This window comes from Phyllostomus hastatus, unplaced genomic scaffold (genome assembly GCF_019186645.2).
Source record: "Phyllostomus hastatus isolate PE091 unplaced genomic scaffold, TTU_PhHast_1.1 phas_contig_17, whole genome shotgun sequence".
Classification (NCBI taxonomy): domain Eukaryota; kingdom Metazoa; phylum Chordata; class Mammalia; order Chiroptera; family Phyllostomidae; genus Phyllostomus; species Phyllostomus hastatus.
Genome location: NW_025333664.1, coordinates 490,939 through 513,846, shown reverse-complemented (window position 1 = coordinate 513,846; position 22,908 = coordinate 490,939). Strand labels below are relative to the sequence as shown.

The window sequence follows — 22,908 nt, the reverse complement described above, 5'->3', positions numbered from 1 at the left end:
CCCGAGGCCACCCGGAACCCCGAGGTATGCGGGTCTCTGGGCCCTAAAGCCCCACTGCGGTCTGGGGTCACCCCCTTTCCTCTCGGAGACCCTGGTCCTCCACAGCCGGCGGCCGCCCCAGCGGTCCCGGTGCCTGGAGCTCCGCCGAGGAGGAGGAGGAGGAGGAGGAGGAGGAGGAGGAGGAGGAGGAGGAGGAGGAGGAGGAGGAGTTCCAGTGGGGGGAGGGGCGTGGGGGGAGGGGGCGAAAATAAAAGCTGCGGGTCATGAGACGAAGCGAAATCAACGGTGAAATAAAACACACGCAGAACTCCGTTTTGAAAAGAAATACATTTTAAAGGAACAAAAGAAACACAAATCGATGAAAAGAATGGACAACCAAAAACGGGGTTTCTGGGCGGGTGCGGGGGTGGAGACCGGAGGCGGCCGGGGCGCGGCGGCGGCGGCGGCGGCGCGGCGGTACCTGTACATGGGCACGGTCACCGTGCGCTCGTAGTACTGCCAGGTGGAGTGCAGGTCCGTGCGCGACAGGTTGGTGGCGTAGAACCTCCAGGCGGACTGCGGGGGAGACACGGCGGTCGGCCACCGGCCGGGGCTGGGGCCGCCGCGACCCCGCGGGGCCCTCCCGCCCGGTCCCGCCCCCACGCGCCCCGGCGTGCGCTCTGTAGATGGGGCCGCACGGCCGACGCCTGGCGGGTGGGGGCTGGCCGTGGGGCAGGTCTTCCGCGGCACCAGGCAGCAACAACCTGCCCCACGCTCGCTTCCCGCCTCCCCAGTCCTGAGGGGAGGAGCCAGCCTGAGCACCCTCTGCAGCTGGGGGACCCGCACACAGGCCCCACCCTCCAGGCGCCGTGGCTCAGTTTGCCCCCCCCCCCCCGCAAACTGCTGGTGAGGCCTCCCCACACCTGGCCCGGGCCTCCGCCCCCAACTTCCGGCCGTGTGGGGAAACGGCCAGGGTTCCCTTCGCCCTTTGAAGCCCACGACCCAGTGGCGGCTGGTACCTCCCCACTGCTGCGTGACTCTCAGCAGGACTGGGCCCCGCCTTCCCATCACCTGTCACCTGGGAGTGAACCACCCCACCCCCAGCAGCGGCCACCCTCAGGGCCCCCCCAGGCCTTGCCCCCCACTCTGGTCTGCACAGCCCCCCGGGGTTTCCTTCCGAGGGACTCGGGACGTGTTCTCGCAAGGGTTCTGTTTAAGGCTGCACGCTCTTCCCTGTGACGGCAACACCACTCTGTGCCCCGCTCCCTCCAAGGACGGACACTTGGGGTGAGTGCGGCCGCTGCAGACGCCAGTGTGGACGCCCGGTTTCAGTGCTTTGGGGCGCACGCTTAAAAGCAGGTCGCGGGGTCACATGACGGTTGGTTTTCTCAGGGACCCCAGACTCCCCCAGGGCGGTACCCCTCCCACCCCGCCCCCGGCAGTGCGTCGTGGGGCTCCCCCCTCCCCCCGTTTCCCCCTCGGAGAGCTGGGGGCTCACTGCAGTTCAGGTCTGCATCCCCCTCGGGTGCCGGCCCCCGCACACCTCTGGGGAGACGGTGTCTGTGGGAGCCCGTGCCCATCCCCCAGTGGGCGGTGAGAGTCCTCCGGACACTCTGGGCCCCAGACGCTCATCAGGAACCTGGTGTGCAAATGCCCTCCCCCGTGGCGACGTCCTCAGTCCCCCTGCACCGTTGAAGGGCGGTTTCTCCAGAACGGTGACTCTTCTCCGGCGGGAGTTCTCGGGACGGCACATGTGTCACCCCCCTCCCCCGGCCCCTGGGCCCCCCCCGTTCATCGTCTCACGGAGGGTCCGCGTCCCTGAAGTGTCGCCTGTCCCGCGGCCCCCGGGGCTCCCTCCCTCTGCCCTCGGGTTCCAGCCGCCTGGCCCCAAGGTGTCCTGCTGCGGGGTCCGTCTTCTCTCCCCGGAGTTCCCTGGACTTCCCGGGTTTGGAGATCCGAGACTCTCACCAAACCCGGGAAGTGTCCAGCCTTATTTCTCCAAATACTCTGCGCCCCTCGCTCTCCTCCCTCCTCCTCCTGCCTCCAGCTTTTGCTGAAAACTGGATGTGTTGGACAGTGTGACGCGGAGTCCCCGGGGGCCAGGCTCTGCCCGCTCCCCGGGGTGAGTTCACCGGTTCTTCTGAACCGACCCGCACCCGCGGCGTTCCTTGTCGCGTGTAGTCACTCGGGCCTGTGTTCCATCAGCTGGGCCGGCGGTGTGACAGGTGTCCTCAAACCCGAGACCCCGAAGACGCAGCCGTCTCCGCGCGGCCCTGCGCCGGGCACGGCCTGCGCCGGGCAAGGCCGAGTGCACCCCTGCGCTCGCCGGCACTCCCTGCCCGCCGGAAGCCCGAAGGTCAGCCCGAGGCTTAGGGCCTTCCCCAGCCACCTCTGACCCTGCATCCGGCCGTGGCCTTCGAGGTCCCCCGTGTGTGGGGGTCTTTCCAGAATCCTGCCTTCCCCATGTCCCCTCCCGGACCTGTCCCTTCCTTCCAGGTGTCTCAGCCTGTCCGTTGCTGGTCCTGACCGCAGTCCGCGGCCCCAGAGGCTGCGGCCAGCCCGCCTGCCTGTGCGTCCGGCAGACGCCGCCTGGGAGGCTGCCCCGGCCCTGGGAGCGTGCGGCTGAGGGGCGCACAGGCAGGACAAGCAGGACACGCAGCAGCTGCCGCGTCCCGGCGGCAGGGCCCACCGTGTGAGCCGGGAGCACCGACGGGGCTCACGCGCCTCCAGGCCCCCAGAGCGGGGGTCTCAGCCCCCACCCCCACGTGCAGAACGCCTCTGCCAACCAGGGCACCGTGAAAGGCGGCCGGTGGCAGCGGTGACGGCCTGACCCGGGGCCCACGCTGCTGCACGGCCGCGGGCCGCCCACCCAGGCCTCAGCACACGGGCCAGACTCCCCACGCCCGGCACGTCCCTGCAGCGTGGCCAGGACCCGTCCACAGACAGCAGACACACGGGTGGGACTTCGCTCCTGCGCACGGCAGGGCCGGGCCGGGGGCTCCAAGGGCCCCGACGGGGGGGGGGAGGCCCGCCTGGACTCACCTGGATCAGGCCCGCAGCGGGGTTCCGCCTCTTCTCGAAGTGCTTCTGCCGGTGCTGCTCCTGGACTTTCAGGGCGAAGCCGGACCCCAGAATGCCCTGCAAGCCACCGGGGTCAGACAGCGCCCCACCCCTGCCTCATCGGGCCCAGTCACCTGGACACCAGGCCGCGGGGGAACACAGCTGGCCTTGGGGTAAAGGACATGCCAGTGTCGAGCATGGCGGGGCCCACGCTGAGTGCGTCCCGTCCCTGGTCTGTCCACGAGGCGGCAAGCACCAGCCAGGCTCCCGGCCACGGGCCGCCCAGGACAGCGGCCTCCCCGAGGCTGCCTGCCACTCGCCAGCTTCCCTCGGCCTGGCTGGCCAGCCGGCCCTGGACAGAGGAGGAGCCCTCGTCCCTCTGCAGCAGACGGGCCCTCGGCCCCTGGAGCCCCGACGGGGGGGTGGGTCACCGTGCAGCGCTGGTCCCGCGCACGAGGGCCCTGCTGGCCAGCCCCGCCCAACTGGGAGGAGCAGAGGCTGACCAAGACACGGGGGGTCAGAAGCCACAGCCCGGGACTCTCAGAGCCCTCTGACGCTGTGGTGTGGAAGCCACCAGCTCCCAGCCCGGGCAGCCCCGCCGGGGATCCAGGAAGGGTGCCCCTTGCCCCTGGGCTGCCACCTCCAGCGCCCAGCGGGCTGCGCGCCCACGTGCCCCAGGGTCACCCAGGAGCCCGAGACCCCACCCCACCCAAGGCAGAAAGGGAGCGGGTCTCACAGCAGGAAGAGCGAAGAAGGAGACGCCGATGAGGGTGAACGTGGCCGCCAGGAGCCGCCCATTCCAGGTCTGGGGGTACTTGTCGCCGTAGCCGATGGTTGTCAGCGTGATCTGCAAGACAGCGAGCGTGGTCACGCCCAGGCCGGGCAGTGGCCACACCGGGGCCAGTGGTCCTGCACCGGCCTCTCCTCCTCAGCCCCAGGGGGCTGAAGGCCAGGGCTCAGCACCGCCGACAGGGCAGGCCGGACCCTGGGCAGTGGCGGGGACGCCAACACCACACCACCCCCGAGGGCCCCGGTGGGGCCAGGGACAGCCTCAGCCGACCTTCAACCCTGCAACAAGCACACCGAAACTCCCCAGGTCTCCCCTCTTTCCCCGACGCACAAGTTGGGGGTGGGGGGCATCTGAAGGGTCTGTCCCCGCGTCACAGCCGGGAGGGCCCAAGAGGCAGCTGTCCCACTGGGCGCAGGACGGGGAGGCACAGGGAGAGCCCGAGAGCGGACAGTGCTGAGGGGAAGAGCAAGTGGGGAGGGGGCGGGGGGGGCATGGGGCGGGGGTGTGGGCTGCCTTAGGGGGCGACTTGTGAGCTCAGGCCCAGAGAGACGGAGGGGCCGTGAGCAGGGGCCCAGCGGCCCAGAGGGCTGAGTTTCCCTTTTGCAAACTTTTCTGTCCCTGAACGGGACAGGCAGGATGGCCTGCCCACCCTTCCAGCGGGGGTCGCACACAGGTGGGCCACAAGGGAGGGAGGGGGGAGGGAGGGAGGAAGACGATGACACTGGCCACGTAGCCCCCCCCCCCGCTGGGCCCCTCCCCACCCACACACACCATCAGAGCACCCGCCCCCAGCCGGCCAGCAGGTGGTCCCAGGGAGAAGTCCCTGGCCAGAGAGAGCCCAGCCGTGTCCAGTCCAGGCCCCGGGGGTCAGGGGCACACGGGGGTGTGGACGAGCGTCCCCGAGGAAAGACACGCCCGGCGATCACATCCGTGTCGAGGACACCGAGCCCGGCTGGGACTCACCAGGCCCCACCAGAGCGCATCGGCGTAGGTGTCGAAGTGGTCGTTCTCGCCCTTCTCCGCCAAGTACACCAGGAACGACGCCAGGATGAGGCACAGGAAGCCGATGTACCAGGCGGTGACCAGCTCCTGGAGAGTGGGCTGCGTCAGAGCGCCGGGCCGGCGTCCAGCCCGCCCACCCACCCCCGGGAGGCTCCGTGTCTCCGGAGCTGGTGGCTGCCCAGCCACATGGCCCCACACTCGCGGCGGGCGATGGGCGGCTGGTTCCCCTGGGTGTCCCCACACCCGTGCCCCTCCCTCCCTCTGGGAGGACAGCCGCTGAGGACAGTCCGGCATGTACGTCCACCCAGGTCTGACAGCGTCCCAAAGAGCTCACAGGCTGTCAGAGGCCAGAGAACGTTGGAACCTGAGACCCGACCTCCACTCCCCTGAGCTTGGTGGAGACCCCCAGACTGCCTGCTGTCCCCGGGGGGGCCAGCACCTCAGCACCCTGGGGGGCCAACACCCTTGGTCCTGCTGACCGGGCCCCCGCTCAGGGCTCGGACCAGCCGGACAGTGCGCAGGGGCAGTGTGGGCCCACCCACGAGCAGGGCGGCACAGCCAGATGGGGCAGAGTCTGGACCCCCTGGGGGCTCCCTAGATGTGGGGAGGGGCTTGAGAGGGGGCGTGGCTGCAGCCACTTCCGGGTTCCACTGCCAGTGGCCACCGCCGGCCTCAGCCTAAGTGGGTGTGGCTGGGGCATCAATGGGGCGCTCCCACCTGCCTGCGGCGGAGCCAGCGGGGCAGAGGGGCAAAGGGACCTGCTGGGCCCTTCCGCAGCATCTGGCTCACCTTGCTGTGGGCATAGACCACGGAGCCCAGCAGCTTCCAGGTGCCGCCGCGCCGGTCCATGCGGATCATCCTGAGGATCTGCAGGAAGCGCAGGCTGCGAAGCGCGGACGTGGCGAAGACGTTGCCCTGGGAGCCGGCGGCCAGCACGGCAATGGACGCGATGAGCACCATGATGTCTGCGGAGACGGGAGCTCGAGGAGGCTGCGGGCTGGGGGGCTGGGGGGCTGGGGCGCTGCCCCGCCGGGGTTCCAGGAGGGTGGGCAGACGGACGGTGGCTGGTGTCCGCCCAGCCCTGCCCTGGGCACAGCCGCCCTGCACCCCTCTGCCTCTCCCTCCGGGAGGCCACGTGGGCGGGGCATCCCACCGTCTCGCCTGGCCTCCCCGCTCCTTCCAGGGCCCCTGTCCGCCCTGCACCCCCACGCGGGCTCACCGATCACACAGAACGGCTTTCGGGCGAACTTGAGACGCCCCCTCCAGCCGCGGTACCGGCAGCAGCAGCCCGCGGCCCAGATGCGCACGAAGTACTCCACTCCGAACACCACGATGGTCACGATCTCCTGCAGGGGGCGCAGCTGAGCCACCGCCGGGCCGGGGCCGCGGGGGCGTGGCCTGGCTCCGCTGGGCCCTCCCCCAAGCCCGGGACCAGGGCTCCCCAGACGCGCCTTCTGGACTCGGGAGGCCCCTCCGTCCCCAACAGCAACGCAGAGATTACACTGTGGTCACCGTGGCGCCCGCCCCTGCCCCTGGGGGGCTGCTGGGAGCGTCTCAAGCCCCGCCCCACCCGTGTCTGCCCGGGGACCCCCCGCGTGTCCGTGGTGGAGGGCCACTCGGGCCCTGAGGCTCAGGGAGGGCCGGGGGAGGGGCAGAGGAGGCGGGGCTTCAGGTGCCGAGTGTGGCTCGGGCTGCGCACAGCCGGGTGTTGGGGGAAGGGCGGGGAACCCGGGGCCCGAGGCTGCTCCCGCCCGCCCCGGGCTCACCAGGATGTAGAGCGCGCCCTCCGAGCTCTTCTCGTACTCCTTAATGGTGGAGAACACGGACAGCACGAGGCAGGAGAAGACCAGCAGGAACCTGGGGCCGGGGAGGTGCGGTCAGCGGCGGAGGCGGGGGGTGGGGCGGCACAGCGGACACCCCACACTCTGCCCACCCACCCCCCACCTGTCCCGGTCGGCCCTGACAGCTGCGGGCCCTGCGGACAACCCGGACTCAGTGTTAAAGGGCACAGGCCTGGCCTCCTGGGCTGGAGGCAAGACCCCGACCTGCCCACGCAGCGGCGAAGGCAGGGCCCGCAAACCCCGCGCTCGCTGTTCCCCGTGTACCACGTCCCCTCTCCGGGCTCCGAGGCGGAGACTGCCTGTCTCCCGGTTAACGCTGGCCTTCACACGCAGCCGCCCCGGAGCCCTTGCCCGGGTCCGTGTGACCTGGGGTCCATGGTCGGGCATCCCATGCACGGACCTGCGTCCCTGGCCGCCCTGTCGGTCCCTGACCGTCGGGCACCAGGAGCCACTGTGGAGGCAGCGCGGACGCCGAGGCCTCGTGCAAAGCGCCCACCAGAGCCAACATGGGGGTGGGGTCTCAGGTCGCAGAGCCCCTGACGCCCGAGGACCTGGTCCCAGGCTCCCGAGGGGCGCAATGCACACGAAGAGGGGCGGAGGGACAAGGGCACACGCCACGCCACGCCCAGGTGACGCCCCTCCCCCGAGCTCCGGCTCAGCTCCCTAGTGGGGGAGGGTCGAGGCCCTTTGGGGCCAACGCTGCAGGGTCCGCCCTGACCCTCCGCAACTCCCACTCGGCCCCCCTGCCTGCGCCCAAGCCCACGCATCACGCACGCTCAGCGCCCGTGAGCCTCGGGTGGCCCTGCCTCCTGCCCTCCACAGCGCGGCGGTGCGCCCAGAGACGCAGGCCTCCGCCTCCGCCTCCCCCTCCCCCGCCGCGGGGCTGACCGCCCTCGGGGGACCCTGGACGCGGCAGAGGCGACAACAGAGGGGCCGGGCACAGGCAGCGCCTGCTGACACAGACGGAGCGCCGCAGAGAGACAGCCGCGTTTCAAAACCGCAATTAATTTCCTTTGCTCGTTAGCCAATTTACTCAATTAACTGAGCCCTGGAAAAATGTCCAGATATCTCGTGTGCCTTATATTCATAATTGCCTGTCTGCCTGGGGGTGTCGTCTCCTGACCCCGACGTGGGGGAAGGAGCGCCCGCACCCGGAGTGGATCCACCAGGGGCCCAAGGTGGGAGACTCCAGGCTGGGACCCAGAGGTGGGGCTCGGGGGACACGGAAGTCAGCACCCCTCCCAGACGGGGCACCCGGGCCTGGCCCGGCTCCGTGCCGGGAGGCGGGGAGCCAGGGGAGGCACGAACCCTGGAGGGCTTCCCTGAGGAGGTGTCCATGGGGGCGCTCCTGCAGGCAGGGTGGGGCTGGCCCCATCCCGGGGGCCCAGAGTGCAGAAGGCCGGGGAGCCCTGGCCGAGGGGACAGCGAGCAGGGGCGGCACCCCCAGGACTCGACTGGAGAGCGCGGCAGCAGCTGCCTGACTCGGTGACACCCGGGCGGGGCGCTCGGACTCCCAAGGTGACTGGGCCCTCGCGGCCCCGCTTCCGGAGGGCCTGCCGGAACATTCCTGGCTGGCCCAGCCGCGCCGTGCAGCCTGTCCCCGTGGGCAGGGGCCCGGACCCAGGGGATGGATGCGCCTGCCCCCGCCCCAGCGGCCCATCCTGTGCGTGCCAGCAGCAGCTCCGGGCTTGTTTTCCAAGTTTCGGAACAGACGGTCACAGATGGCTCCCGGTGGGGGCGGCGTCTCGCCGACTCAGGAGGGAGGCTCCCGACGCCCGCACCCGAGGGGGAGGGGAGGGGGCAGACAGGGGCTGCGCGGGTCCCCCGTCGAGTCTCCAGAGCAGAGACGGCGGGTCCCCACAGGCCCAACTCTCCGGCCCAGGACGGGGCCCCAGAGGCAGCTCGGGACGGGAACCCCCAGACTGCAAGGCCTCACCCCGCTCCTCCAAGCAGCCACACAGCAGAGGCACAGGTTTCCGGGCCTCTCCCGGCGGTCAGCACCTTGGTGACCAGCCACCACCCCGCCCAGCACACAGCAGTGTCTCGGGCCCCCGATGGGGAACTAGAATTGGGGAAACTGAGGCCTCTGGCCTCCTGGTCTCCGGGCACAGCACCCTCAGGGACAGGGGACACTTCACAGAGGTCCAGCCCTGGGGGGACGGATCTCAGACACGAGGCCCCGCCCTCCAGCAGGATGATGGGGATGCCACCCACCAAGGGGTCACCCCGGGCAGGTCTAGACCCCCACAGACACCCCGAGACGGGACCGTGGCAGGTGACCCCGCCCGTCTTCCCAAAGAGCTTTCCCGGCCAAGCGTCCTGCCTGTGGGGAGCTGGCATCCCCTTCCCCGCTCGGGCGCCTGTCCCTGCCCTGCCCTGGTGGCTCTGTGGAGGTGGCCCTGTGTGCCCAGAGCGCTGACCCCCTCAGGCCCCAGAGGACAGAGGAGGCCCCAGGGGACCTGGGTCCCTTCCTCCGAGAGAAGAGAGAGAGAGAGAGAGAGAGATGGGCAGGCGGGAGCCCGGGGGTCGCCACCGGCCCCCAGCCAGGAACCGTCCAGGCTGCCAGGGGAGAAGAGACGGGGAGGTGGTTCCCCGCAGCCCGGGGCTAATTATGAAAATGAATTCAAAGTGGAGAGCCGATGCTGGCAGCGGTTGCCAAGGAAACAGCATCTCGAGCAGCTGGTCCCGATTCCAGGGGCCAAGACGGGCAGCGGGAAGGGCAGCCAACACGGGAAGCCACCTGGGCGGCCAGTGCTCACCTGGGCGGCGGGGAAAGGGCCCCCACGCCCCAGCTCAAGAGAGCATCTGACACCCGCCCAGGCCCGCTGTGTGCCTGACCGCCCCAGCCACTGGCCGCCAGGAGGGAGGCCGCCCCGCACTACGGGGCCCACCACACAGGACATGCCTCTCAGACAGACGTCGGGGCTCCTGGGTGCAGGGCGGCGGCGACAGGACCCTCTACAGACAGCCGAGGGCTCAGGGCAGGGTCCGGAGAGCCGGGCGGCAGGTGCGGGAGGGGCCCCGGGCGGCGGGAGCGGGTGGCAGCCCCGGGGTGGTCAGCCCCAGCCGCGCCTGCAGGTCGCAGGGGGCACAACTGCTGCAGGTGCGTGTGCATGCTGGGGGGGGCTGTCTCCAGGCTGAGACCCCCGCTTCTGTCTCCCCCCCACCCACCCACCGGAACGCAGGAAATACCTCTTTTTGGGAAAACGTGACAGAGCCATGTCACCGCCTTCCTGGCCCCTCCCCCAGGGGTGGGGGCAACGGGGCGGGTGCCTCGGCCGGGGGCAGCCCCCACTGCACGGCCCCCCAGCCCAGACTCCCTGCCCCCACCGAAGACTGACTCGGGGGGTGGCAGGGGGTGTCCATCTCATGGTAAGGGCACAGGGGACAAGGGAGTCCAGGGTGGGAAGACAGGGAGTCGTGTCATAGGGCCCCTCCCCCCGCCGCCCCTGCGGGCGGCTCTCCGGCAGACCGTGGGGGGAGGTGGCTGGGGAGGGGTCCCGATCAAGCCCCCCACAACTGAGGGGAAACAACAGAGGCTAGGGAGCAGCCCCACGGCCCCGCAGCCCCCTCCCCCAGGGGTGCACAGACGCCCCCTCCCAGGGCCCAGGCACAGAGGCCGCGCCTGGTGCTGGGCAGACGGGTGGGTGGCAGCTGGGCTCCCTGGGGAGCCCCGCCCACCGCGCCGGCCAGTGCGAGGGCTGCGGGCGGCTCTCCGCCTGGAATCTAATTTCGTCCCCTAATAAACTGCTGTGCCTCCAGGCCCCGATGGCACTTCCGATCGGCGGAGTGACGGGCAGCCCAGCTGCCGACAGCTGCTCCAGGTGTAAACCAGCCGTGAAAAATGACTTCGCCCGCCCGCCCGCCAGGGTCGGAGGGGGCCAGAGGCCGAGTTTCAGAGGTTGCTGTGCACGCAGAACCCCGTCTCAGGGCTGAGGCTCACCGAGGCGCAGCCCTCCGGCCCACCCGAGGCCACCGGCACCCAGCACCCTGCCTCTACACACAAGTGCTCGAGAGATGCCTCAGACTTGGGAGGCCACAACTCAGGCGGCGTCAGACCCTCAGGGTCCCATCCTGGCTCGGCATTCGAGGCCTTCCCCCGCCCACCTGGAGCCCCCATCCAGCCTTCCCCTTCCCAACACCAGGGCAGCAAGGGGCTCCCGGGGGCCAGCAACCTCAGGGTGGCCAGTGTCCCTCCAAAGCCTCGGCCACAGGACACGGGGCTGTCGAGGTTGGGGTACTAGTTGCCCCAGAAAGAGTAGGCACCCCAGGGAGCCCCAGGCACTCCGGGACCTGCAGGCTGTGTGGGAACACCAGGACCGGAACACGCCACGACCCTGGCAGGAGGCCGGCGGCCTCAGCACGCAGCTTCCCAGGTGCCTCCCGGGCGGCCCCCAGAGAAGACAGGTGCCCACGGAGTGGCGTGCACCCCAGCAGCCACCCGTCCGCACACGGACCACAGGACTGGACAAGGGCTCACCCAGTGTCAGCCGCCTCCACACCAGGAAGCAGTCACCCCGCCCCCGCCCTGGGCCCCCACCCTCCTTATAGACACCGGCCCCACCCAGGGGTCCTCCCGGACACCCCTGACCCTCCCAAGACTGCTTCTCAGCTCTTGCACCCAGGACGCTCTGACTGCATCCCGGCCCGCCACGCCCCCACCGCAGCCGCTGCAGCCCCTCCCGCCTGCCCCCCAGCCTCCCCGGGCAGCGTCTCTGCCCCAGCGACTCTGTACACGCCCCTCCTACGGCCTGGAATTCTCTCCTGCACCCGCAGCCATCACACGGCCGCCTCCTCCTGTCCCCAGGTTCTGTCCTCAAATCATCACCTTCTCTGAGAGGCCGTCCAGCCCCCGATTCCTTCTCCTGTACTCTCTGGGGAAGGGTCCTGTCCCCTGCTTGCCGGGGTCCCCCGCCCTCCTCGCTTGTCCTGCTCACTGGGCTCCCCAAGTGGCACCTACCCACAGGGGTGGCCCCCGTGGCGGCCAAACCCTGGAGGTCAGCTCCAGCCTGAGAGCAGAGGCCCGAGGGTGCACTGCCTCCAAGCACCGCCAGGCGGCCCCAGCAGGCACCCTGGGTGCTCTGGGGGACCAGAGGGCTTCTGAGGGCAGAGTGTGGGGTCTGGGAGGGGCCCTGCCTGGCCCAGGGGGCCCACACGGGGGCAAACACCTCTCACTAGAACGGCCCCACGCCTGAGGAGCGGTGACGTGTGTCCACAGGGGTGCTGGGACATGGATGTCACAGCAAAGGTGGAAACGGACAGGTGACAGGCCACCCGTGTGGCGGGGTGTCCTCGATCTGGGAGCCACACCACACGGGGGGTGGGACTCCAGCTGCACACACCGCCCGGGGCAGCGGTCCGACCCCAGGGGCCGGGGGGGGGGGACAGGGGCACTGACAGGCTCGGGTGTCACGGGCGACGGGCGCGTTTTGAGTCCAGGGAACGGATGAACCATCCCTGAACCATTCGCTGAAAATCCATCAGCCGTCTGTTCCGGGGACCTCACTGCAGTCACAGAAAAGGGAGGAAAGGGAGAGAAAGGCAAGGAGACGAAGCCACACCATCAGGCCTGAGACGGAGGGGAAACCCCTGATGTGCCCCGGGCAGTGCTCTCCCCCCTGCGCCTCAGTTTCCCCCTTGCAGGCACAGGCCTGACACGGGGTTCCCTCCAGCCCCCCGCCACGCAGGGCCCTGCCCCCGCCCCAGGCGGAGGACGCCAGCCTGGGGGGCCCGTGTGTGGCCACGGGGAGGGGGCTCTCACCGCGGGCTCCCTGCCAGAAGGGTCTCCTTCCCCTCGGGCACTGAGCTCTGCCTCTGTCAGCCTCGGGCCCCCCCCGGCAGCCAGCCCCACTCACTCTGGGGGCCCAGGCCTGGCCTGCGTCCCGGGCCTGCCTGTCCTGAGCTTCCCTGCCACACCCCCCGCCCCCACGAGGCCCCCCCGGGATCCCGCACGAGCCCCGCCCCATCCGAGGAGCTGGCCTGAGCAGAGGGCCCCCCGGACTGACTCCTGCCCCTGCAGGTCCCCCAGCCGCGCCCTGCCGGACCCTCGGCCTCGGCACGTGGGAGCACCATGCGGGATCGGGGGTGGGCAGGGGTCCCCGAGGGGCAGCACCGCCCTCTGCTCCCAGCTTGAGGGACCCTGGGGACAGAGCCACCTGTCACCTGCCCTGGGGGGCACCGGCACACGCCTGGTTTTGGAAGTGCGTGATGAAGCTGTCACCACCGGCCACTGCCCCAGAAGAGCGTTAGGGTCAGAGGTCCCTGCTTTTCAGAAACGCGCAGACTGGCCGGGCCCTTGGGAACTGCTCAGGCGAGACCCAGGGTCTTCCCGGCGTGTCTCAGCCGCTCCCCGATGTCCTGCGGTGGCTGTCGCCGTTCCCGTGACCAGGAGAGGTAACAAGCCCTAACGCAGGGTCTAAGAGGCCGCGGCGCCCCTCACTCACGTGGCGCAGCACCCTCTGCCCGCGGCCTGGGCCCCCACCTACTTCCTTCCGCGCCAGGTCTCGCCCACTCTCAGGTCAGGACCACGGCCAGCTCCCCAGCCCCGCCCCCGGGCCAGGCCCCGCCCTCCTGCGGGAAGGGCAGTCTGGGGAAGCCACCCTGTCTCTCCTCCCCCTCCTCCTTCTGCTCCCCCTCCTCCCCTCCCCTCCCCCTCCTCCCCTCCCCTCCTCCCCTCCTTCCCCTCCCCCTCGAGGCTGCTGTCTCAGCGAACAAGCTTCTCAACTCCCAGGACCCCAGCCAGGCTCTCGCATGCACCTGGCTCCCGAGGGCCCAGCGAATGCCCTGCCCGCAGGGGGTGGACGCCAGCCTGCACAGTGACCGCCGGGCCCTCCGGCCACCACCCACTCTTCTGAGGGCCTGGCTTCCGGAAGCGTCTCACCACCTCCCCCCAAAACCTGGGGCCCGGGGGAAAACTGGCCTTTCCCTCCTACAAATGCCTGAGCACTCTTTCCAGACCTGCACAGGAAAGCAGACTCCAGTTAGGCTCCGTGGAGGGTCGGAGCAGACCAGACAGGGCCTGGGGGAGGGAGGGGTCGGCAGCCTGCAGACAGCCGGAACGATCTAGAAGGAACAGCATGCACGCACACGTCCTGGAGACAAAAGTCAGACTCGGGGATGGCGGCCTGGGACACACCCACCCTCCCATTTCCCCCAAGTCGGGCAGCTCCAGAGCTGCTGGACAAGGCAGAGCCCTGCCCGCTGCCCCCTGCCCACCCCCAGCGTCCCCTCCCTGTGGCCGGCACCTGCTGCTGGGCCGTGGGACAGGCGCTCCGGGCAGTCAGTGGCTGGGGAGAAGCCAGGGCCTCCCCAAGGAAGGCAGGTCCCCCCCCTGAGCAGGAGTCCCCTCCTGCACTCCAGAGCCTTTGCGGGGGGGGATACCAGGGCCCCGCACCTGCTGCACCCCCACCTGGCCACCCCCTTGCTGCACCTGGAGCCCCGCAACCCAGTGTCTGGGGCTGAACGACAGCAGGTGTACGAAGCACCTGCGGAACCACCTTAAACGCCAGCACCCACCGTCCAGAAACGGGTCCTTCTCTGCGGTTCCCACGGAACACACAGCTCAGGGCAAGGGCTGCGCCTTCCAGGGCCCTCGGGACCGACCGCCGCACCGAACCAGAGCCCGGGCCTGCTTCTGTGGGGTCGGGGGACCCCCTCGCTGGGGCCCCGAGTCCCTGCCCTTAGTGTCACCACTGCCCCAGTCTCCAAGGCAGGGCCCACGGGCGCCAGCACCGACCAGCCCGGCATCTGGCGGGGCCACTCTGAAAGGGCCGCAGAGGCAGCCGCACAAACCCACCGAGGCCCCTATTATAGCTTCCGAACGTCACCCCCACAGCGCCCACTCGGGTCCGGCGGAGCCCCCGGAGCACGGGCCCCGGGGGGCAGGGCTCCAAGACCCTCAAGGCCATCAGCCCCGTCCCCTTCCACGAGAGCTGGAAGCAGGATCCGTCCCAGCCTCACGCGGCAGGAACCGCGGCCCCTCCACCCCGCGCCAGCCCGAGAGCTCCGGGCCCCCGGGCCCCGCTCTGAGCCGGTGGCCGCCGCCCCCTCACTGGCGCGAGGGGCAGGCGCCTCTCCTCTCCGACCCTCCCCTGCGCGCCCCCACCGCCCCAAGAGCAAACGCAGGGCCCGGCGGTCAGGCCCAGAACCCCGCCGTCCGGTCGGAAGCCGCCACCGCGTGCACGACAAGGCCCTCCGGGGACAGCCCGGGTCTGCTCCCTTCTTTCCACCGCGGCTCCAGCTGCGCGGCTCGTGCCCCGTGGGGCGGGCGGGCAGGCTCGGCCTCGTGACCCTCGTGACCCTCGTGGTGACCGGGTCAGTGCACAACTCAGCCTTGCGGGATGGGGAGCCCCGCAGAGGTCCTCACGTCCGAGCCGCGGCCTCACGCCTGAGCCGCAGCCCCGAACGCCTTGCCACACGGCAGAACCAGCTCAGAGCGGTCCTGTCCCGCGTCTGACGAGACCCAGGCCCAGAACCGAAGTGCCTGAGTGGCGCTGTGGACCCCTAGCCCCTCCCCGCCCAGAACCACACGCCCGGGTGGGACCCTGAAGCCACACCCTCCTCGCCCAAGGGCAGGGCGCTGTCCGGGAAGACCCGGTGCTGAAACCCCTCCAGTCTGGCCAGAACCTCGGACCCAGAAGACGAAGTCCGGCCTCCGGACCCCTGGCCTGGTGACCTTGAAATAAGAGCCTCTTTCTCGGTTCAAAAAAAGCCAGTTTTGCCCTGGCTGGCGTAGCTCAGTGGATTGAGTGCGGGCTGCAAACCAAAGTGTCGCAGGTTCGATTCCCAGTCAGGGCACATGCCTGGGTTGCAGGTCATAACCCCCAGCAAGTGCATATGGATGTTTCTCTCTCTCTCTCTTTCTCTCTCCCTTCCCTCTCTAAAAGTAAATAAATAACATCTTTAAAAAAAAAGAAGAAGGGGGGTGAGAATACAGCCCCTGCGGCCTTCCCCCAGGTCGGCTGGCGCGCACTGGCCCCTGAACGCAGCCAGGCGGAGGACGGGGGGAGCGACCTGTGGGGCCCCAGGCTGAGGGCCGAGGCCCACCTCCCGCCCGGTCCCGCCCACCCAGGGCAGACAAGTGGGAGGAGCAAAGACGTGACCCCACTTGGGTTATCCGAGGCCACGAAAGGGAAGGCACCCCGGCTGGGCTGGACACACAAGGGGATGGGGGTCCAGGACGCAGGGGGGCACCTGCCCAGCAGCCCCGGCCTCAGAGGCTTCCAAAGGCACCCCCGGCCGCCGTCAAGGAGAGGGCGTGGGGGCCCAGGCCAGAGAGAGGCCCCCCGGCCACAGGCACAGGCATTCCCGTGGGCCGGCCCTCCTCACTCGCCCGAGTGCCAGCTGCTCACAGCGGCTCCCAGACGTTGGGGATCAGGCGGCCAGCACCCCGAGTGCTCCTCCCTGGGGGACAGGCGCCCTGTCAGCCTGAGTGGGGCGACTTGGAACTTACTCAACCCTCCCTGGCCTCAGTTTCCCCACCAGCGAAATGGGGCCTCCCAGTGAGGAGTTTCAGGGACCACGGTAAGTGTGGCTGCCTCTCCCCGCCTCCCAGAGCCTGGAGACCAGGTCCCTGAGGCGCCTGTGATGGGGGCACTCTCGAAGGACCCCCCGGGGCCTTTCCTGGGCAGACACACAGCCCCCACAGGGTGGTCTGGGGCCCTTTCTGTGGCTCCCTCCCCCCCAGAGGCATCCCCGCAAACTCCAGACCCTGCACTGGAAAATCCTCGTCCACGGAGACGCCCCCTCCCCAGGCACAGACCCTCAGGCCCGGAGACCTGCAGCGAGGTGAGGGGGGTGGGGCATGGGGAGGAGCGGGCACAGGGCTGCCAGCAGCTCGGCCGCATCCCCCTGCCCGCCCCCCCCACCGGGTGAAGGGCCCATCGTGACTGAGGGTGGTGCCCAGGCCTGTGGGGGCCATCGCTGCACCCAGGGCCCACTCCCCACCCGGTGTGAGCAGGCGGAGGACCCTCTGGGGGCCTCAGAGCTGGGAGAGGGGGTCCCAGCGGTTTCTGTGGGGCCGGCCTGCACCTCGGGGTCTCGGGAGTCCAGAGGGCTGCTGCCTCCAGAGGAGCTGGAAAGGCTCGCGGGCGGCGGGAGGGAGGGAGGGAGAGAGGAGGGAGGGCGTGGCTCCTTGCCCGGAGAAAACCCCTTCCGCAGCGGGCAGGGCAGGCGGGGGACTTGGCCTGAGGCCCGCCCAGCCCGGAGGCCCCAGGGCAGCCGCCTGCCTCCCACGCCTGACAGCAGCTGCCCCCAGGGGCCCACTGGGACCCCTCCGCCTTCCGGAAACTGGGCTTTGGTGACAAGGGGCGGAGGAAAGGTGGCCCAGGAGGGCTCGGTGCTGCCCCGGACCCCAGGCATGGGGGCTTGTCCCTCCCTCTGGTCCCTGGCTTCCCCAGGCCCAGCGCACTTCCAGGCCAGAAGGAGGAGCTTGAACTTCATTTAATTAACAAATCCACAAACCAAAGCAGGAGTTGCTCCATCAGCCAGGGCTGGGCGAGGGAGCAGGGCATCCGGGCAGCCACACCCCGGGGACAGAGGCCTCTGGAGCCGGCCTGGGCACAGGGACAGTGGGGAGCTCCCTGCCCGGGGCTGGGTGAGGGGTGGGCCACGAGAACACCAGCGGGACAGGCGTGTCCCCGTGGGGAGAGCCCACGCGGAGCCGGCCCCGAGGGTGCTTCTCCCCCAGACCCTGCTGGGCCCACTTCACTGACCGGCAAACTGAGGCCCGAAGCAGGTCTGTCCCTGCACTTCGGCGCCTCAGCCAACAGTGGCGGCCCCCTGCTGCTGTCCCCTGGGCTGCCCTCCCTGAGCCTGCCCCCGCCCCCGCCCGCGGGCTGGAGCAAGGGCAGTTCCGGGAAGCTGGTGCCTGGCAGAGGGGTCAGGAGGGGCCCGAGCTGGCGGCGGGGCAGGGCTGCCTCTAAACGGGGGGGCCAGTGCCCCCCAAGCCCTCGCCCGCACACGGCCGGCCTGCCTGCCTGTCCTGACTCGGGGTAGCTGGGAAAAGAAACGATAGGACACAGACCCCCCAGCCCAGGTGAGCACAGAGCCAGACCTAAGACCCCCACACACCCTGCTTCTGGTGTGAGCACTGCAGCTTCTGGGAGGCAGCTGGCACTGAGGACGGGTCCTTCAGGCCCCGCCAGGGAGCGACCACTCAGGGCCGGGGCCGGGGCCTCACAGAGGGGCCATCCGTGCCCTGCTGCTGGGCTGTGGGTCGGCTGGTATGAGCCGGAGGTCACCTCAGGGCAGGACCTGCGTGACCAGAGCCGGTCCCACGGGGAGGCCCCTCGGCCCCAGCCAGGTGGGGAGGTAGGTGGGGTGGGAGGGTCACTGGTCAGGGGACACAGGGTTCCCCCAGGAGGAGCAGCACATCTGAGCACTGCCTGCCTGGGAGCGCCTGAGCCAGAGCCACCGTGGGGGGGCGACGGGGGCCCAACGCTCCCTGTGCCAGGGGAGCCCCTGCCCCTGGGGCTCCCAGGTCGGCCGGCCGCCTGCTGGGCCAGGGGATGGCACTCAGGGCACCTCCCGGGGACACGGTCCCCCCAGGCCACCCTCTCCGCATGCAGCCCGGCATTTCCCTCCCAGGGTCGCCGCGCCCGGCCCACGGAGGGTCTGTCGAACACACGGCCCAGGTCCCACTCCCAGGGACACGCCCCTCCCGTCCCGGGTGGGCACGGGGTCGGGTGGAGGCAGTTTCCCAGAATCCCCCCCTCGCTCCCATCCCAAAATGCCTTCACACAAAATGGCCGAGCCGGCCCCGGTCCAGTGGGATGGGAGAGGGTGCCTCTCCCTCTTCAGAGGTTCAGAGGCCGGGCGGACCCCACAGCCGCACACACAGACCTGCACGGACAGCACACGGAAGGCCCGGTGCACACCACGCCAGCCGAGGCCCCGGGCCCTGCGCAGGGAGCCAGGAGTTCCCGGAACACGGGGCCTGGGGAGACTCACAGCCTCCTCGGGAGCCAGGCGGGTAGGCCCCAGGCAGCTGCAGCTGCGCCCCTCCAGCCGGGCGTCCACTCTGCCCAGGAGGGGTCCTGCACTCAAGTGAGGAGGGGGCGGCAGGCGCCCACCTGCTCTGCAGCCAGCAGCTGCAGGGGGGTCAGGGCTGCGTGCTGGGGGGCGGAGGGGGAGTCGGGGTGCAGGTGCGGCTGCCCTGGGCAGGCACCAGAGCGCAGGAGTCAGCCGGCCTGGGCCTGGGACTGAGGGTGGGCGGCCACGGGAGGACCCCTCCCCATTTCAGGCGGGCAGGAGCCTGCCCAGACGAAGTGAGCGGCTTTGGGGACTGGGCAGGAGAGGCCAGCCCTTCCCCCGTCATTCGCGTCTTCGTGGCGAATTCCAGCCCAGGGGGACCCCCAGGAGTCCAGAGGCAGAGGCAGGACGGGCAGCGCCGCCCTCCCTCCCCACTGGCCCTTTGTTCGGCGCCGTGGCCTGGGGAGGAGCCCCGTGGGCTGAGAAGGGGCGCCCGGGGCTCTGCTCACCCCGTCCTCGGGGGAGGGGCTGATGCAACCCCGCCAGGCCGCGGTGGGGGGGGGGTGGAAGCCTGGGAGAGGGCGGGGGACGGGCGCCCCCGCCCGACCTGAAGCCCGCACCCCGGAACTCCTTCCTGCCTGATCTCTCCGATCTTCGCCCTTCGCTCTGCCCAGGGGACGCGGTCCCCGCCGGCCGCGGCGCGCCGGGTCGGGCGCCGGGCGCGGGGCGCGGGGCGCGGACACTTACACGTAGGCGTGGTAGATGAAGGCCCACCCGCGCGGCCGCTCCAGCACGTTGTAGAGGAAATTCTGCAGCTTGCGGTAGAAGGCGTTGCGCTTCGGGGGCTTCCCGGCGCCCGCGCCGCCCGCGCGCGGCTTGCTGAGGATGCTGCCGCGCTTGGGGGCCTCGGAGCCGGCGATGAGCAGCGCGCCGTCCCGGGTGGAGTCGGGCGCGCCGGGGTCCAGCCCCACGAAGCCCACCTTGAGCTTCTTCTCCCCGCTCGGGCCGGGGTACACGCCGCCGTTGCGCGACTTCTGCACCATGGCGCCGGCGGCGCCCAGCGACGGGGGCGCGGGATCAGCGGGGGCGACGCGCGGGGGGCGGCGCGGGCCCCAGCCCAGGCCCTCGGCCCGAAAGCCGCATGGCCGAGGCGGCAGCAGCGGCTCCGCGCTCCTGCCGTCCCGAGTCTCGCGCAGGGACGCGGCGGCCACCTCGCCCCGCCCGCCGCCTCGCCCCGCCCCCCGTTAACCCCTGCGACGCCGCGCCCGCCGCGAACGAGCAGGGAGGGGCGAGGAGCGAGAGGAGGCGGGACCGGCGGAGCCAGGCTTCGCTGCCGCTGGACTGGTGGACCCCTTCCGGTTGCCAGGCCCTGTGCGCCCTGAAGAACAGACCAGCCCCTTGGTCACCTCCAAGGTGGGCAGGACCAGGCGAGCACGCCTGAGGGGCCAGAGTGGCCCAGGCAGCCCTGGACTGGTCACCTCCGAGCTGGGAGGGGGACCGACCTTGCCAGGCTCTGGTTTATAGGGCCCAGCCCACGCGGATCTTCTTCACCGGGCCTCTAGGTGGACCCGGCCGGAGTGGTACCCCCACCCTGCCCCTTGGGTGTGCAGGGAAGTGCCTGAGAGGGGCCGGGAGGAGGGGTCCTGGAAGAACCGGCAGAGAGAGCCCCCAGCCCCCTCCGCCCTTGCAGGCAGTGGGGGCCAGTGGTCAGCGGTGGGGCCTGGGAGACCGACCCCTGGGAGCCTGCACTTTGTCTGCAGACCTCCCAGGGGGCCTGCGGCCAGGGCCAGGGATGGAGGCTGCACCCCAGGGTGTGACCGGGGCCTGAGGCCGGCGGGGATGCTGGCGCCACAGGTCAGGACGAGGGAAGGCAGGCTCCAGGCACGGCCAGCAGGCTGTCCCTCCAGGGCAGTGGGCAGAGGCGGCCGTGCCCAGCAGGGGCTCGGGGTGTCCTGGCTGGTCCGTCTGGAAACTGCTGCTGGGAGGCCAGGGGCACTCACTCCCCAGCCCCTGAGCACGGACACGGCAGTGCCCAGGCAGGCCCCCACGGAGCCCCCTCCTCCTCCCCCCTGGGAAGGAGGTTTCTCCCCTGACCACAGACAGCCCCTCCCACACCCGCCCAGCACCCTGGGGTCCACCCAGGGAAGGGCCCGTTCGGTCTCGGGTCGCTCTGCCCTGCACACAGGTCTCCACAGAGAGCAGCCGCCGTGCAGACGGCTCCTCTCTGTCACTCAGCAGAACACAGACCGGCGGAGGCAGGCTCCACACCGACCTGCGAGTCATCCGGAACGTCGGGGACGGCGTGCCGCCGGTGCCGTGCCCGCCCCTGAGCACACGGGCGCGTCCCGGGGCCGCACGCCCGGCCCCCACCTCCCGCCCCTCGTCAGCCCTCCCCCCCGCACCGGCTCCCCAGCTGAGCCCAGGCCGGGGAGGAGGCTCCAGCGGGCCCACCCGGGGCAGGCACGGGGCCTGGGTGGAAGAAGGGGAGAAGGAGCACCCTGCACTCCCCCCACCCGGCTGGACCCGCAGGTGTGGCCTCTGGTGACCCTCGGCCCTTAGGAAAGCCGGACAAAGCGACTGCAACTCAGACGTGCCGACCCCAGAAGGGGACACGCCCGCCCTCGGTCACGGAGGAGCTCCGGCCCCTTCCAGGAGAGCCCCCCCCCTCTGGGCCTTTGACGAGAGAGGGAGGGGCCCAGGAAGGACCGCGAGGCCCCTGCTGGGGGGGGGGTGGAGAGGTGGAGAGGGAGCCCCCCCCCACAAGAACACCCACAGCCGGGCTGGCGGGGAACCCGGGGACCCTCTGCCCTCTCTGGTCTGCAGAGACGCTTTGCCGGTTCCGGAGGACAGAGGCTCCGATGTCCGCTCCCTCCGCGACCAGGTCCCTCCGGCGAGCTGGCTCTCCGGCCACTGATGCTCTGGGTTTGCCGTCAGGCACCACACACGCCCCCCTGCCCAGCCCGCCGCCGGCGAAGCCAGTCTCGAACACCCTCGGCTGGGGTGACTCCAACGCCAGCAACGGGAATGCCGCCCATCTGAAAATAGACAGAAGAGCTTTCAGGCCCAAGCCGTCTTCGCCAAGACGGCGGCCAGGAGCCGGGGCAGAGTGGAAAAATTCAGCCGCACGGGACGCAAGGGCGGCCAGCACGGCCACTGCCAGGCCGGGCGCTGTCCTGTCAGCACCCCGCGCCCGGCGCTGTCCCCAGGCCCCCGGAGCCTCCCCCTCCGCCCCCCACGTCACTGGCCACGCCGAGCGGCCCGGCGGGGACGGGTGGGTGACCTGACGGGGCCGGTGGGGGCCGCCGTCCCCTCCAGCGCCAGCGCAGAGGTCTCAGGAGCCGGCCCTTCCCCGCGTGCGGGGGGCTCACCTCGCCGCCTGCCCTTGCCCCCGTGTGTGCCCTGTGTTTCCACCGCCGCGCCCGCAGAGCCCCGCACACAGGGGGCCCACGCTGGGGACCGGCAGATGTCCCCGGGGGGACCTGCAGGGGGGGCCGCCTTCCCGAGCCAGCGCAGGTCAGGAAGCAGGCTCCCCACGCCCTGGACACCCGCGTCTGCTGGTCTCCTGCCGGCCCTGGGGCTCCGGACGCTGCTCTCTAGGCCCTGACAAGGGGCTGTGCAGGGGAGCGGAGTCCCACAGGCAAGGGGTGAGGCCAGTCCCCGGGCGGGAGTGGAGGCGGATGGGCTCCGAGGCCCTGAGCACGGGGCCCTTTGGGACGGCCCGGTCGGGCCCCCCCCGCCCCGGCCCGTAGGAGGTGCCTCTGTCCAGGCGCCCGCCCACGCAGGAGTGCCCAGTGGGAAGGGGAGCGGGCTCCTTCCCCGTGCTCCCGCCACCCCGTCCCCGTCACGGCCGCAGGAGAAAACAGATGGTCCCGGCAGAGGCCTGGCGGGGACGCGCGGCCAGCCTGGAAAACTGACTCCACTTGGGGAAATGAGGAAGGACAGGTTCTCCACCACTGGCCTGGGCCGGAGCCCCGCCGACCTCCTGCGCCGTCTGGGACGACAGGAAGTGCCCGTGCAGACGGACGATGTGGGCAGATCCCAGCTCCCCCGCCGCCCGCCCCCCCCCCTCCCCGTCTCCCAGTGCCCCCCGCCCCCGCAGGGGTTTTCTGCCGTCCGGAGGGGCCAGGGACGCACTTACCCAGCTCCCGGGGGAGCGGGGAGTGAGGACCAGACTTAACACGGGAAAGCATTGATTTTTTCAAAAATGTCTCACACCAAACTCAATAAAATCTAATTTATAATTTTTTCAAAGGCTCAGAGCTCTCC

The 22,908-nt window shown here is 70.6% G+C and overlaps 1 protein-coding gene across 7 annotated transcripts in view; it reads right to left on the bottom strand.

Annotated features, from left to right (window-relative positions):
- KCNQ2 (potassium voltage-gated channel subfamily Q member 2) overlaps positions 1 to 19,826 on the bottom strand; it is a 37,448-nt gene extending 17,622 nt beyond the window's left edge. For all 7 annotated transcript variants that reach the window (XM_045832889.1, XM_045832883.1, XM_045832884.1 and 4 more), the window contains exons 1-8: positions 19,390 to 19,826; positions 6,598 to 6,688; positions 6,051 to 6,177; positions 5,621 to 5,796; positions 4,793 to 4,918; positions 3,776 to 3,886; positions 3,022 to 3,117; positions 461 to 555 (exon numbers count right to left, since the gene is read on the bottom strand). In XM_045832889.1, coding sequence (XP_045688845.1) covers positions 461 to 555; positions 3,022 to 3,117; positions 3,776 to 3,886; positions 4,793 to 4,918; positions 5,621 to 5,796; positions 6,051 to 6,177; positions 6,598 to 6,688; positions 19,390 to 19,685 — 1,118 coding nt within the window. In that variant the 5' untranslated portion in view covers positions 19,686 to 19,826. The remainder of the gene's footprint in view (positions 1 to 460; positions 556 to 3,021; positions 3,118 to 3,775; positions 3,887 to 4,792; positions 4,919 to 5,620; positions 5,797 to 6,050; positions 6,178 to 6,597; positions 6,689 to 19,389) is intronic.
- Positions 19,827 to 22,908: the final 3,082 nt, after the last annotated feature.